At 40.7% G+C, this 16,681-nt stretch overlaps 1 protein-coding gene across 1 annotated transcript in view; it reads right to left on the bottom strand.

The window, feature by feature from the left end:
* ctc1 (CTS telomere maintenance complex component 1) overlaps positions 1 to 16,681 on the bottom strand; it is a 199,952-nt gene that overhangs the window by 64,523 nt on the left and 118,748 nt on the right. The window contains exons 13-14 of the mRNA XM_084327685.1: positions 16,509 to 16,681; positions 14,768 to 14,857 (exon numbers count right to left, since the gene is read on the bottom strand). The exon at positions 16,509 to 16,681 is cut by the window's right edge and continues 169 nt beyond it. Coding sequence (XP_084183811.1) covers positions 14,768 to 14,857; positions 16,509 to 16,681 — 263 coding nt within the window. The remainder of the gene's footprint in view (positions 1 to 14,767; positions 14,858 to 16,508) is intronic.

Genomic DNA, 16,681 nt, shown 5'->3' with positions numbered 1-16,681 from the left:
ACCAATACACTGCTTTGAAGATTATTGTCATGATGTAGTGGAACTGCGTGCCAAGTTCAAGACGGTGATGTCTCAACTATACCTGGGGAAATACAGACCCCTACTAATATACCCTGCAATACTCCGCATTGTCGACAAACAAGGAGCAAGGGTTCTCCTCAACTCGCCTGAAGATGCAGCCAAATTCCTGTCTGAACAACACGCAGAATAGTGTATAAATGGCCTTTTAAATCTCAGTTATGCAAGGTCACCATATAGTACAATCTTTAATAACCGAGGATTTGGGACAGAGAGACCTACGTGCTCAGAGTTTTTGAATGCTTTCCCCGACGTGTTTAAATTATTGCGGACATATTGGATTCAAGATTGGAACACTCCAGAACATACTGGAACATTCAGACAATGTAAAAATGACATATTGGAATAATCTAGAACAGGGGTGTCAAACTCATTTTCACAGAGGGCCACATCAGCATTATGGTTGCCCTCAAAGGGCCAAAGACCGTATAAATGTTAATGTAATGTAAAATAAATGTAGCTACACATTTACATATTGTTAAACATGGTGTTTCTGTATTTATTACTTATTCAAGTTATACATATTGGATATTAATTTGCATAAATGTAAAAATATATGTTAGCTTATGTTATTTTAACAAATAATTTTAGTTTATCAGAACCCCATATTACTCCACCAATCAATGATCAAACCATTCAAGTAAATAACAAAGAAGAATATCATCAAATACAAGCTATGACATTAAGTTTGTTCAAAACCTTTTTGTCACAGTCAAGAGGGGCAGAACTAACAACTGTGAGCTGCAAAGAACACGTGGGACAGATGTAGCAGATGTTACAAAAACAAATGGCTGCACACAACCTTGCAGAGGCCATACATCCAACTAATGGAAGATAGTTTAATTAACTTTAATTAACAGATTGCAGAATGGGTACAGTACAGTACAGCTCAATACACACAATTGTTAAGGGGATGCAGACCAGAGAAAGACTTTCGACTTGTTTACATCAGGGTCCCCCATTTTCAATTCGTAATGAAATTGCTATTATGTGTCTGCATGAACACACAACTGTAACTGTACTCAAAAATAACAAAATAAGGGTTGTCTCAGTTCACAACTATATTGGTCAAATTTTGGGTGGGATTTGTTTGCGTCCCTACAGCTTCTTATTCAATTGAGCGAGATGCTCGGTTATGTCACACAGACAGTTTGCATCTGACAGTTCAGACAATATTTCTTCAACCCTTTGTTACCTATTCCGCCTGGATCTTTTTTGTATTTTGGGCTGTAAAATTGTCAAAGAATGTCTGAGGAGTAAGTGCTTTTGGCTTTTTTCCTTTGTTACCTCAGATGTTCAACATACATGTATGTGTAAGAATGTGTAATAACTAAGGCTGTCAAAGTTAAAGCTTTATTAACGCATTAACCCACAATTATTTTAACACTGCTATTTTTTAACCCAATATTAATGTAAAAAAAAAAAAAAAAAAAAATTTTTTTTTTTACCTGAGCTCTTGGGGGGCCACATCAAATGACGTGGCGGGCCGGATTTGGCCCGCGGGCCGTGAGTTTGACACCTATGATCTAGAACATCGAAGCATTCTTTGATATATGGAGCATTCTGGAATATCAGCAATACGTGGCCATTCACTCTACCAGAAGCCCCTCGGGGGAATAATCAACAGCTATCTAGATGCAGAACCACAGAGCCATCATAGCCGGCCGGCTGAAAGATCACTCTACACAACGATCATCGCCCACCCCGGTCAGGGGAAATGCTGCATATACGTATTTAAAAACTGTTTTTTATTAATGGGAAATAATTTCACTACTTCTCCAATTTATACTTTAGATGTTTAAGCATAGCAATGCTCTTTTAAGATCTAAGTTAATGTTCTCTTCCTTTTACTTGTTTTTTTTTCTTTTTCATCCGCTCTCTCTGATTTATTGAGGCTCTCTCTTCAGTTCAATACCTTCATATTATTCATGGGTTACTATAAATTACACAAGTTCATATAAAATGTAAGTGATTAGGGCATGACAATTGAAGCTTATTTTTGGTCTTTATTTTTAGTTTATCTCATTTACATTTTTATTTATTTATTTTTTACGGGTAAGTGGCCAAGCCACAGTCGACATTCTACTTATGGTAGAATTTAGAGTGTTAGATCCTATGGTATACATAGGAATGTTAAGGATAATTGGATCATTCTGGGATATCCGGTGGTGCAAGGGAGGGAGTCATACGCAAAGGTTGTGTTCATTGACCCCAGCTGCTGTCCGGTTCACTCGTCCACAAGACAATTTTGTGAAGATTGGCGGCCCAGTAATAGAACATGAAATTTGGTAGGCCCATTCCTCCCTGACTCCTATCCCTTTGCAGCAAGGATAATTTTATTCTTGGTGTTTTGCCCTCCCAGATAAATGAAGAGATCATCTTATCCAGATCAAGAAAAAATGCTTTGGGGAGAAATAAGGGGAGACTTTGGAATAAGTATAAATATCTGGGTAATACATTCATTTTAATGGAATGTACTCTGCCAGCTAAGGACAGGGGTAAGCCATTCCACCTCTGTAAGTCAGCCTTTACCTTTGTTGTTAATGTGGTAAAGTTTTGTTTTCGAAGAGAGCAAAGAGATTGGGAGATGTTAATGCCCAGGTACTTAAAACCAGTATCCGCTATCTGGAAAGATGGAAGGCGATGGGAAATATTCCGGGCGAGATCATTAATTGGGAAGCATTCACTTTTCTGTACGTTTAATTTGTAGCCAGAAAAGCTTCCAAAAACCTTTAGAAGAGACAAAATATTTGGGATACCGGCCATTGGGTCTGATATGTAGAGCAATAGATCGTCTGCATAAAGAGATACTTTATGCTCGCTACCTCCCCTCCTAATGCCAGAGAACAAGGATTCAGCTCTAAGAGCTATGGACAGGGGTTCAATGGCCGCCGCAAAAATCAATGGAGACAGTGGGCACCCTTGGCGTGTCCCACGTGTGAGTGGGAAGGGCTTAGAACTGAAGCCATTAGTTGTGACACATGCCTGGGGGGCGGTGTACAGTAAGCGTATCCACGCCAACATTTCTTCCCCAAATCCAAACTGTTTTAATGTAAAGAACAAATAGTCCCACTCCACTCTATCGAAGGCTTTTTCCGCGTCCAGAGAAACCACTACCTCCGGGACTATTTGAGAGCTTGGTAGTCCAATAATGCTCAACAGTCTACGAATATTTGTAAAGGAATGGCGGTTCTTTATAAAGCCTGTCTGGTCCTCAGATATTACTGTGGGGAGAACAGCCTCTAGTCTACATGCCAACGCTTTAGCTAATATTTTATTGTCCACATTAAGAAGAGACACAGCTCGATAAGAGGAGCAGTTTATGGGGTCTTTATCCTTCTTAAGGAGTAAAGAGATGGAGGCCTGCGTGAGAGTAGGTGGCAGAGTACCCTTCTGTAATGAGTCATCAAACATCTCTAATAATAAAGGGGCCAATTGATTTGAAAATGTCTTAAAGAATTCTACAGGGTAGCCATCTGGGCCTGGAGATTTTCCGCTCTGCATCTTTTTAATAGCTGCAGCAACCTCACTTAGTTGTAGCGATCGGTCTAAGTCCTGACAATCTTCTGGAGAAATTTTGGGAATAACTTGGCCTGAAAAGAAATCTAGCATTACAGAGGTGTCTTTGGGCGCTTCAGATGTGTAGAGCTGTGAATAGAATGACACAAATGCGTCATTAATTTGTTTAGGATCCGTTGTTAGTGAATCTGAACTATCGCGAATCTGTGGTATTAGTTGTGAGGCTGATCTGCTCTTCAGCTGTTGGGCCAGAAGTCGACCCGCCTTGTCCCCACTCTCATATAGGGCACCCCTTGTTCTAAGCAACAGTCGCTCTGCCTCTTTGGTGGATAAAAGATTATGTTCCGTCTGAAAGCCAAGCCGGTCCTTATAAAGTTCCGGAGTCGGAGCCACGGCATAGCGACGATCAAGATCTGTAATCAGAGTCTCCAATTGTTGTTGCCTTTCGAGACGCTGTTTGTTAGCATGTGCGGTGTATGAAATAATTGTGCCCCTAACATTTGCCTTTAGTGTCTCCCATAACAATGAGGGTGAGGTTTCGTCATTTTTATTTGTCTCGAGAAATAGGTCAATCGCTTGAGATACCACGTTACAGAATTCATCAGATGCTAGTAGGGTAGAGTCCAGTCTCCAGAAACGGGCCTCTTTGGGTTTAGATTTGAAAATAAGTTCAAAGGTTACGGGGGCGTGGTCTGAAAGAGTTATAGCAGAATAGCTAGCTGAGGACAAAGACGGTAATAAGGCCTTATCAAAGAAAAAATAGTCTATGCGTGTGTAGGAGTGATGCACATGAGAAAAAAAAGAGAATTGTTTATCTGTAGGATACAGAAATCGCCACGGGTCAATGTAGCCATTGTTATTCATAAAAGTGGACAATGTTTGAGACATCTTTGAGGGCACAGCAGTCCTGGTACTCGATCTATCAAGGTGGGGGTCCATTACACAGTTGATATCTCCTCCCAGTATTAAGTGATGCGTGTCTAAGTCGGGAAGTGAGGACAGCAGTTTCTTTATAAAGTTAACATCATCCCAGTTAGGTGCATACACACTCACAAGGACCACTGGGGTCTGATATAGTGAGCCAGTTACTATTATATAGCGACCATTGGGGTCTGAAACAGTCTTAACGGGAGTGAACTGTACTTTCTTGCCCATCAGTATGGCTGTCCCTCGTGTTTTAATTTCAAATTTAGAGTGGAAAATCTGACCGATCCATGGTCTAGCGAGTCTCCCCTGGTCAGTGGTACGTAAATGTGTTTCTTGAAGAAATATAATATCGCCTTTCAATTTTTTTTATGTGGGAGAAGACCCTAGCCCTTTTGACCGGCCCATTTATTCCCCCCACATTCCATGAGAAGAATCTGACTGTGTTCCCCAGTCCCACCGAAACTTTTGTGTTAGTCATTGTCAGTTGTTAGTGGGTCAGACATCATACATAATAATAGTTGCAGAGTGTATAATAGTATCCCAACCAGGGAAGGGTACCAACCTAGACTGCCGTGCATCGGACCTAGAAGAGCACACGCTAAAATGTCAATCACAGCAAACAGACAGAGTGTATAAGAATAACAGAGTACCATAAAACAAAAACAAAAGCAAACACAAACCCTCCCACCCCCCTCCCCCCGCACATCAAGTGTTCCATCCCCGAATGATGGGAACAACCGTGCTGACTCCAACAGGAGCCTTTCCCTTCAGTGATACTTACGGCTATAACCATGGCTAACAAAAACAAAAAAAAAAGAGCTCAGCAGGGTTATATGTAAATATTAGGCACCTAGAATACAGTGCAACCTGAGTCAAAATAAAGGATCATTTTATCTAATGTTTAATCTATGACTTTATGGTCCTTGGATGTAAATGCAAATTAAACATGGTCAACTTTCAAAAATAGAAAACCACTGGTAATTGACCGACACCAGACCTTATATGTAGTGGGTACACCCATTACAAAGAATATTCAGGCTCTGGAATATCCCCCCTCCCAATGTCAACCTCATTAAACATAGAATACAGTGCAACTTAGATCTAGTGCTTAACCTACAACATGTATGGTCATAGGGTATAAATGCAGATTGAACCTGCCAATTTTCAAAAATAGGAGAAAATTGGTAGATGTTTAAATCAGGCGTGATTAGGTATAAAACAAATTATACATATATATGGTATATTGACCAACCTCAAACCATATGATTAGGGGCACAACTGTTACTAAGAGCAATGATAAGAGTACAGTGCAACTTAAATCCAGTATTTAACCTATGACTTTATGGCCATATGATATAAATGTAAATCAAACATGGTCAATTTTCAGGTATAGTGAATAAATGGTGCATTGACCAACCTCTCGCCTATGTGTAGTGGGAACAACAGCTACAAAGAGTAATGATAAGATCTTATTACAACTTAATTCTATTGTTCAACCTACGGCTTTATGGCTATATGATATAAATGTAAATTAAACATGGTCAATTTTCAGATATAGAACGTGTTCCCTTCACAGTTATAGGGCATCTTAAATCTAGTGTTTACCCCCGACCCCCTTGGCCATGTGCTATAAATGTAAATTAAACGTGGTCAGTTCCCAGATACAAAAAACATCTGGCACTAACCGACATCACACTATGTGTGTCGTGGGGACGGCAGCTACAGAAAGTAATGATGAAAACACCCTACAACTTAAATAAACGTGGTACATTTTCAGATATAAGGGAATAAGTGGTATCTTGATCGCCCTCGTACCACATGTGTGTACACCGCCCCCCGCGCGCACCCCCACCACGGCCCCACACCACCCGCAGGCGGAGGAGTGTCTCCCCCCGCGGACCGCGACGGACCGCGGCCAGAGCGCACACGAAGGACAGCGCACCCACACGGCAGCCACAGAATAATAATAACAATAACAATAAAAATAAAAATACACACTGTACCACCCAACTCTAATGTTTAGAAAATGACTGTTGTATTGACCTACACCATACCTGGTCGCGGTGGCAGCAGCTACACAGTAATGATAAACACTGTACCACTCAAATCTAAAAATGCAACGTGGGGAATTTTCAAATCTAAAAAATAAAATAGCAGTTGACTGACATCCTATTATGTGTAGCGAGCACAAGTTGAGGCTTTAATTTTTCTTCTTTTATACAACTTAACTAATAGTTGGCCCGAATATGTCGTTGACTCACCAATCAGTCCGTGGAAACTAATAGAAAACAGTCCCATCTTTAATTCAGTCTAGTCCCCGTTTCTGTTCAACGATTTGACAAAAGTTGCAGCCTCCTCAGGTGTGTCGAACTGACTCTCTTTGTCGCGATAGGTAACGATGAGGCGGGCTGGATGGCGAATTCCAAAACGGAGCCCCTCCACCTCTCGGAGCTGGCTTCTCACCTCGTTAAACGCTGCACGCGCCCGTGCTATCTTGGCTGTGTGGTCTGGAAAAACGGAGATGGACACCCCCTCGTACATGATCCTCTTCGTCTCTCTTGCTTTCTTTAGGATGTCGACACAGTCTGAAAAGTAGTGTAGTCTGGCCACAATTGTGCGAGGTCGCTCCCCCGGTCGGAGTCGCTCCCCTGGTCGGGGTTTGGCCTGGAGTGTACGGTGCGCCCTGTCCAACACAGGTTCCTTCTCCATGTTGAAAGCCTCCTTAAGCAGCCTGGAGACGGCTGCAGTCGTGAGGGGGGAGCCTGTACCTTCAGGAACGCCAACAATCCGTATGTTGTTGCGACGAGACCTAGATTCGAGATCTTCACATTTATTTTCTGTTTTAATCAGTTCTTTGACAAGATGTTCAACTTTCTCCTTCAAAATGGCAACGTCGTCGGTGCATGTGGTTAGCGCGTCTTCCACTCCTGCCACTGTGCCTTTTATCAACGTTACCTCAGATTGTAAAGTTGTTATCTTGGCTGACCATTCAGTGTTCATGGCTTGTAGTTCGGATTTGATGGTTACTAGGTCATTTCCCAGAGCCGAGTGCAACTCAGCTTTAAAGATTTCAGCAATATCATTGCGCACAGTTGCAAGAATGTCCAACTTGAAGGCCGCGGCTTCTGACTCCCTGGTATCCACTGGGAGAGAGTGGATCGAAGGCTCACGTGAGAGCGGGGCCGCACCACATTGCGTTATTTTCTGCTGCGACTGAGATGCACACGGTATTTTAGTAACTTTTGGAGGCATTTTGAAGCCCAAACAAAAACTGTCTAGTTCACGGGTGTATTATATTCAATACTAGTAAAAACGTCTTCTTGAAAGGGTGCCTTTAGATTATATAATTAGGCAATTCTGCCGGAGCTCTTAAATCTGCGTGTCACTCCATAGTACGTTAAACCGGAAGTTCCCGAAAGTACTCTTGTCGATCTGCGAGACATAATACACTATCCAGAATAGATTATGTCTTTGCATCACAGAGACTATTTGATAATTATGAAGTGGAAATGATACCCAACGCACTATCAGATCACTGTTATTTACTCCTTAAAGGTACATTTGGTATACTATCCTCCCGAGCCCCAAGATGGCGATTTAACTCGTTGCTGCTTAACAACAAGGAATTCATTACACAACTCAAAGAAGCTCTTATAGTATTCCAACGGGAGAATGCAAACTCGGTGCAAGACCACAGAATAATATGGATGTCGGTAAAGGGAATGATCAAAGACTTCACGGATAGCTTTTCCTCCAAAATGCGCAAGAATCAAAGCACAAAACTGGATGAGCTGGAAACGCTTTACTCAACGTTATTTAATTCTCTGAAATACAACAACTCAACTCGACTAGAAAATCAAGTTAACGTACTAAAAATAGAGATCAATGCCATATACAGACAACAATCGGAAATACAAATACGCAGCACAAGACAACAGCAGTACTCCCATGGTTCCAAACCCAGCCACCTATTAGCCATGCGATTAAGAATTAATGCAACATTTGCAGATATAACTACCATTAGAGCACAACAAGTACTTGTAACAGATCCTGTAAAAATAAACGATACATTCAAAGTATTCTACTCCGACTTATATAAATCAGAAATGACCTTCGATCAAAACAAAATGGACACATTTCTTAATCAAATTATTCTCCCTAAACTTTCAGAGGATGACGCTAAACAGTTAGAAATACCGATCACACTAGAGGAACTCAAGAAGGCCATAACCGCAATGAAAAGTGGTAAGGCTCCAGGAAGAGACTGTTTCCCATCAGAAATGTACCTTTCTTGTTGGGACATAATTGGCCCCTTATTACTAAATATGATCTTATACTCAGTCAAGGAGGGGAACTTCCATAAAAATGACAATATTGCACTCATAACAGTCCTCCTTAAAAAAGACAAAGACCCCAACGAGTGCGGTAGTTATAGACCTTTAAGCCTCCTCGGAACAGATATCAAACTGTACTCTAAGGTATTAGCCATCAGATTACAAAAGCATATGACGTCTTTAGTTCACCCGGACCAAACTGGCTTCATAGGAGGCCGTCTGATCACTGAGAACATAAGACGTATACTGCACGTACTTGATGCCGACAAGGAGGACACCATACCTAAGGCGATGCTGTCCCTGGATGCTATGAAGGCCTTTGACAGGCTGGAATGGTCGTATCTGTGGGCAGTGCTAGAAAGGATGGGGTTAGGAAAAGGATTCATCGATATGATTAAAGTATTATACAAAGACCCATCGGCCATGATTACAACAGGCACAATCATCTCTGAAATATTTCCGGTATCACGCTCTGCCAGACAGGGTTGTCCTCTTAGTCCCTGCCTGTTCAATCTATCATTAGAGCCTTTAGCACAATATATAAGACAATCCCAATCCATAGAACCTATCGTAATCAAGGGCACACAACAAAAAATTTGTTTATATGCGGACGATGTAATATTGTTCATGAAAAACCCCAACACCACATTGCCTCATCTGCTCAAGTTGATTGAGGACTTTGGTGATTTATCGGGATTTAAGATAAATTGGCCGAAGTCGGCTTTCCTTCCACTTAACACCCCTGCAAAAAAAGATACAACCCTCCCAGGACAGATACCGATGGTAAAACATTTCAGATGCTTGGGAGTGGAAATATTCCCTACCATAAGACAAACGGTGAAGCACAACTACACAAAAATCCAAAACAAAATCAAAGACGACCTTGATAGATGGGCAAAACTTAAAAACACAGTACAAGCACGGATATCAATAGTTAAGATGGATGTACTACCTAAAATCAACTTCTTCTGTTCAATGCTACCGTTACCCCCTCCAGAGGGTTACTGGAAAAGATTACACTCCTCCACATACAAATTTATTTGGAATAACAGACCACCACGTATAAAAAGATCCACCGCACAGAGAAATAAAGCAGATGGTGGCATGGCATTTCCAGATTTTTTCCTATATTTTAAGGCGTACTCATTAAGTCCATTGACAACATGGTTTGACTCCCAAGCATTAGCATCTTGGAGAAAAATAGAAGAAAACATAGTAGCCCCACATAGACTGAAGGACATAGCATACACTAAACTACCAATCAAGCACTGTGAACGAAAATTTGGCCCCATAATTACTCATGCGATCCGGATATGGCGTGAATCACAAAAAAAAAATCCTAACCCACAAGAATGGCACAATCATACTCCCTTATTCAATAACAATGCTCTCTTAATTGGGAAACGACCTATAAGATTCCCTATATGGGAAGAGCAAGGCATACACTCATTAGGGGATGTTTTTAACAAACAGGGTTTTTGTAGTGATAAAGAAATACGCAAAAAATTTAATCTCACCAAGTCCACATGGCTTTTTCACAAACAGTTAGAGCTATGTTTGAAGTCTCACGGTGTTCCATTAGACAGACCAATTGAACACCACAGATACCACAAATTCTTCTACTCAAGAGAGACATCGAGAGGTTTTGTTTCAGAATTTTATCATCAATTACTAACGTCCTCGTATGAAACCCTCCAACTTGACTCTGTCTGGAGGAGGGATATACCAGACCTGGAAAATGACTTTGATTGGCAAGGAGCCTGGGCAAATGTCCGACTTACATCAAGGAACCCGGATCATCAACAAATCAATCTTAACTATATTCACAGGACATACTTGACTCCTATAAGACTGTGCCGAATGGGGCTCAAACAAGATTCCAAATGCACCCAATGTACAAATGGGGACGAAGGGACATTTATGCACATGTATTGGGACTGCTCACCAGTTAAGGCATTCTGGAAAGATGTGACCCAACAAATATGAAAACTCGTATCTTGGAATATACCTGTACACCCCTCGGTATTGCTGTTGAATGATGTTTTTGAGTTTGCAGTGAATCCACAGCTAAAGAGATTGGTTTCATCGGGTATCACAGTAGCCAAAAAGCTGATCGCATCACGCTGGTTTCAACCGGAAAAAATGTGCCGTAAAGTTTGGTTTCTTACATATCTCGATGTAATTTACCATGAAATATCTACAGCAAGAATTCTGGGTCTCAATGAATCCAAAATGTCAATGTGGTTAGAAGTGGTGGAGAGAATAAAAGCTAGCTTATAATGGTAGTGTCTGGTTAGGTGCGAGGGATAGTGGAGGTACTTCTCAAGGTGGGGTCCGGGAGGGGGGGGTTCGAGCTGAGCATATGTGTGTAGGTTTTTTTTTTAGATAACAGGTATTATGGGTATATCTTATATAAGACAACTAACTAAAAGGTGATCTCATTGGATGTGCCCTGACAATTAATGCTTGTATATCTTATCGTGTGTTGTCATGTTTGTTTATATGTTTGTTTAAAAAATAATAAAAAAATAAAATACAAAAAAGATGGCTTCAATTCAGGCGCGCCTCTGGACTCCTTGGGTTCTCCAGCCACAGCCCCATTTGCAACAACCACCTCTTTATCCCTCCCCACACTGATGCAGCCTTTTTGACCTGGCAAAGGTCAGGCCTAGTTAGAGTGAGGGACCTATACACCAATAAGGTTTTCTGCAGTTTTAGCGATCTGTGTGAAAAATTTGGCCTCCCGAGATCTCATTTATTTCGATACTTTCAAGTTCGAAACTGGGTTAAACAACACAATACCTCCTTCCCTACTATCTCCAACTCAGTAATTGACACAATTCTGGACATCCCCACAAATCAAAAAGGTCTTATATCAAGGATTTACACCCTGATCTCCCGTAACACAGAAACATGTCTTGATAAAATCAAAGAGGACTGGGAAAAGGAATGGGGTGAGGCTATAGATGAGAATATTTGGAATGGAGTATTGGCCAGAGTAAATGACAGTACATCCTGCTCCAGGCTCAATCTGATGCAATTTAAGGTGGTCCATCGCATCTACTTCACAAACTCTAAACTCGCCAAAATATATCCCAATATTACAGACTCTTGTAATAGATGCCACATGTCCCCAGCAAATATGACGCACATGTTTTGGTCTTGTCCCCGCCTACACAGCTTCTGGACAGCTATTTTCAAACACCTCGCCGAGGCTTTCGACATGGAGCTAACTCCCAGTGCAGAAATAGCCATCTTTGGAGTCTTACCAAGACCGGGTCACCAAGGGGTTAGGAGAAGAACAATAGATAGAATTGCCTTTGCATCCCTACTAGCACGCAGAAGGATCTTGCTAGAGTGGAAATCACCAGCAGCCCCCAAAGCATCCCTATGGCTTAAAGATCTCATGTTCTTTCTAAATCTGGAGAAAATCAAACACAACCTAAGGGGGTCTAGTGAAAAGTTTGAAATAGTATGGGGCCCTTTTATTGGTTACATAGCCAAGCTAAAGACATTAGGATAATGAGAAGGAAGGATGAGTGAGAGAGATATGTGTTTGTATGTTCTATGTTTCCTGTTGTGTATTTGTAGGATTGGGCAAGATAGGGGAGGGAAAATGGGAGGGAGGATGGAGGGTTCGTACAAGGTCCTTGAAATGCTAAATACTTGTATTTTGACACAAGGTAGCACTAACTGTCGGAGATTGGCTTTGAGCCATGAAATATTGGATCCGACTAAAGGTGTATTCTTTACTCTTTATTAATTATTATTATAAATTTTTGCTATAGAAAACAGCACTTAAAAGTGAACTGTATCACTTTTATTTTTTAATTCTCTTTTTTGAGAAAGTCCTTGAATCTAATTTTGCAATGTATGTGGGAACCCAGGAGGGAGGGGGGGAAGGGGCGAAAATACAAAATATGTCATTCAATGTGTAATGTATCCAACTGTACCTTTGATGACTAATAAATAAATGTTTAAAAAAGAAAAAAAACAGTACGGCTCAATACACACAATTGTTAAGGGGATGCAGACCAGAGAAAGACTTTCGTCTTGTTTACATCAGGGTCCCCCATTTTCAATTCATCATAACATATGACATGCAGATAGACTACTGCTACATCTATACATTTCACATCTATCTATACACTTCACAACATACTTCAGTGTTTTTCTTTCACTGCCAAACCCAGTCCAACCCAGCATCTTTCACTGCCCAGTTCAGCCCAACCCAGTCCAGAATAGATACCTCTTTCATGTTAATATGTTTTATGCTAATATTGTGAAGAGTAGAGATTAATGTTTTATGCTAATAAATATTTTAAAGAGTAGAGACACGGTGTGATTATTTTACTATGATTGAAAATCAATTTAGACGAAGACATACAAAGAAGTAATTATCACAATTAGCGATTTTCTTTGTCTGGTATAAAATCTGTTTGGCTGGTAAAAAAAATCAGATACTCGCCAGTTGGCTGGTAAGCCAAAAAGTTTGTTTCCTCCCCTGAGTGTATATTTACCTGTGTATTAACAGATATAACTGCAGTAACAGTGTATATTTACCTGTGTATTAACAGATATAACTGCAGTAACAGTGTATATTTACCTGTGTATTAACAGATATAACTGCAGTAACAGTGTATATTTACCTGTGTATTAACAGATATAACTGCAGTAACAGTGTATATTTACCTGTGTATTAACAGATATAACTGCAGTAACAGTGTATATTTACCCGTGTATTAACAGATATAACTGCAGTAACAGTGTATATTTACCTGTGTATTAACAGATATAACTGCAGTAACAGTGTATATTTACCTGTGTATTAACAGATATAACTGCAGTAACAGTGTATATTTACCTGTGTATTAACAGATATAACTGCAGTAACAGTGTATATTTACCTGTGTATTAACAGATATAACTGCAGTAACAGTGTATATTTACCTGTGTATTAACAGATATAACTGCAGTAACAGTGTATATTTACCTGTGTATTAACAGATATAACTGCAGTAACAGTGTATATTTACCTGTGTATTAACAGATATAACTGCAGTAACAGTGTATATTTACCTGTGTATTAACAGATATAACTGCAGTAACAGTGTATATTTACCTGTGTATTAACAGATATAACTGCAGTAACAGTGTATATTTACCTGTGTATTAACAGATATAACTGCAGTAACAGTGTATATTTACCTGTGTATTAACAGATATAACTGCAGTAACAGTGTATATTTACCTGTGTATTAACAGATATAACTGCAGTAACAGTGTATATTTACCTGTGTATTAACAGATATAACTGCAGTAACAGTGTATATTTACCTGTGTATTAACAGATATAACTGCAGTAACAGTGTATATTTACCTGTGTATTAACAGATATAACTGCAGTAACAGTGTACAGTATATTTACCTGTGTATTAACAGATATAACTGCAGTAACAGTGTACAGTATATTTACCTGTGTATTAAATGATATAACTGTAGTAACAGTGTACAGTATATTTACCTGTGTATTAAATGATATAACTCTGTAGTAACAGTGTACAGTATATTTACCTGTGTATTAAATGATATAACTGTAGTAACTGTGTACAGTATATTTACCTGTGTATTAAATGATATAACTCTGTAGTAACAGTGTACAGTATATTTACCTGTGTATTAACAGATATAACTGTAGTAACGGTGTATATTTACCTGTGTATTAACAGATATAACTGTAGTAACAGTGTACAGTATATTTACCTGTGTATTAAATGATATAACTCTGTAGTAACAGTGTACAGTATATTTACCTGTGTATTAAATGATATAACTGTAGTAACAGTGTACAGTATATTTACCTGTGTATTAAATTATATAACTGTAGTAACAGTGTACAGTATATTTACCTGTGTATTAAATGATATAACTCTGTAGTAACATCCAGGGTGAATCAGAGGAAACCATCGAACTGATGAACCAACGAACAGAAGCTCCACCTGCACACAAGTAATCCATTACTTTTACAGTGTAGTCAATTACTTTTACAGTGTAGTCAATTCTTAGACATTATAATGCATTACTTTCCCATTGTAATCCATTACTTTTAAATGGAACAACATGACTCTCAAATCATTTAGAAATGTAAATATGTATGATATTACATTATGGTATTATAAGAACAGTCAGTCATCCCCACCTGTTTGAAAAACTCCACTATTGTCCCTGTACCCAAAAAGCCCATGCCCGCTTGCTAGGGCTGCACGATTTTGGGAAATAATCTAATTGCGATTTTTCTGACAGATATTGCGATTGCGATTAAATTTGTGATTATAATTTTAAAAAAAATGTAAGCGGGGAGCTCCAGTAACTCACCACGTACCTCGAGCGCTATTTCGGCGCCGGGGACAACCGTGCTCGTCACGGATCTGGGGTTTAGCGAGTTCGAATCCCGGACTGCAGCCGTGCCTTTCCCAGAGTGTCTTCCCCCCCATCTGTACCCCTTCAGCCTGTTTCTGTCGGTCATTCTCGACCAGAATAAATGCGATAAACGCTAAAAAGAGCCAGGGGAATGGCCAAAGTTAAAAAATAAAAATAAAAATGTAAGCAGCTCCACAGAGGTTTATTGTCAAATGCGGCTTGCATCTGGCCTACGCGGTGGGTCTGTTCGGGACACCGAGCCTGAAAATGTTTCTTTTTACCTGGGAATCGATACCGGTACGGTACCCAGCGGTACCTTTTTTTCTGTACTCTACTCTCCCTCTCTGAAGTCTAAACTTCACAACACACAATCTAAAATCCCTTACCTCCCTCTCCCAAACCGATCTTGTATCTCAATGGGACTTCCTGGTTAAACAAATGGAGAAAAAAAAAGTTAAAAAAGTAAAAAATTGCCTTTTTTTTGCGATTTGATAATTGCATCATTCCAAATCGCGATTTCGATTTAAAATCGATTAATCATGCAGCCCTACCGCTTGCCTCAACGACTATCCACGGAGGACGCCATAGCCCATGTGCTGCACACGGCAGCATCACACCTGGACAAGAGGCAGGGGAACTATGTGAGAATGCTGCTCATCGACTACAGCTCAGCATTCAACACCATAGTCCCCTCCAAACTCGTAGCCAAGCTCCGAGACCTGGGCTTGAACTACGACCTCTGCCAGTGGGTCTTGGACTTCCTGACATCACTCTCAACACAGGGGCCCCCAGGGCTGTGTTCTGAGTCCCCTCCTCTACTCGCTGTACACACATGACTGTGTGGCACAGCGGAACAACAACACAATCATCAAGTTTGCTGATGACACAGCTGTGGTGGGCCTGATCTCTGCCGACGACGAGAGGGCCTACCTAGGAGAGGTAGAGAACCTGGCGCGGTGGTGCCGGGAGAACAGCCTCTCCCTGAACGTCAGCAAAACCAGAGATGATTGTGGACTTCAGGAGGTCTGGGACCAGGGACTACAGCATCTATGGGGCACCGGTCAAGAGAGTGCTGCCCGTCTGAAGCGTCCTGGTTCACTCAGAACCGGGTCAGAGCGCTGAGATAGTGGCATCACATATCACAACTATACTACTAGCCACTTATTCCCTTTAATATTTGGTATACCTCCTCAGCCCTGAGACATACTGTAAGGGTCTGTTGATAATTACCTTGTCCGTCTTCCCACTCTCCGTCTCTCTCTCTGTCAAGGAGCCATTCCTGGGGTCCCGCCCCCACGTCACCACCGGACCAATGACAGCTGCTCTGACAGAGAAACACAGGGACAGCCCCGCCTCTTCTTCTCGCAGGCCAATCCCAGCATTCCTCCAAGCCACGCCTTCCT

Source organism: Notolepis coatsorum, assembly GCF_963971535.1.
Source record: "Notolepis coatsorum genome assembly, chromosome: 13".
Lineage (NCBI taxonomy): Eukaryota > Metazoa > Chordata > Actinopteri > Aulopiformes > Paralepididae > Notolepis > Notolepis coatsorum.
This window is presented reverse-complemented; position numbering and strand designations above follow the sequence as displayed.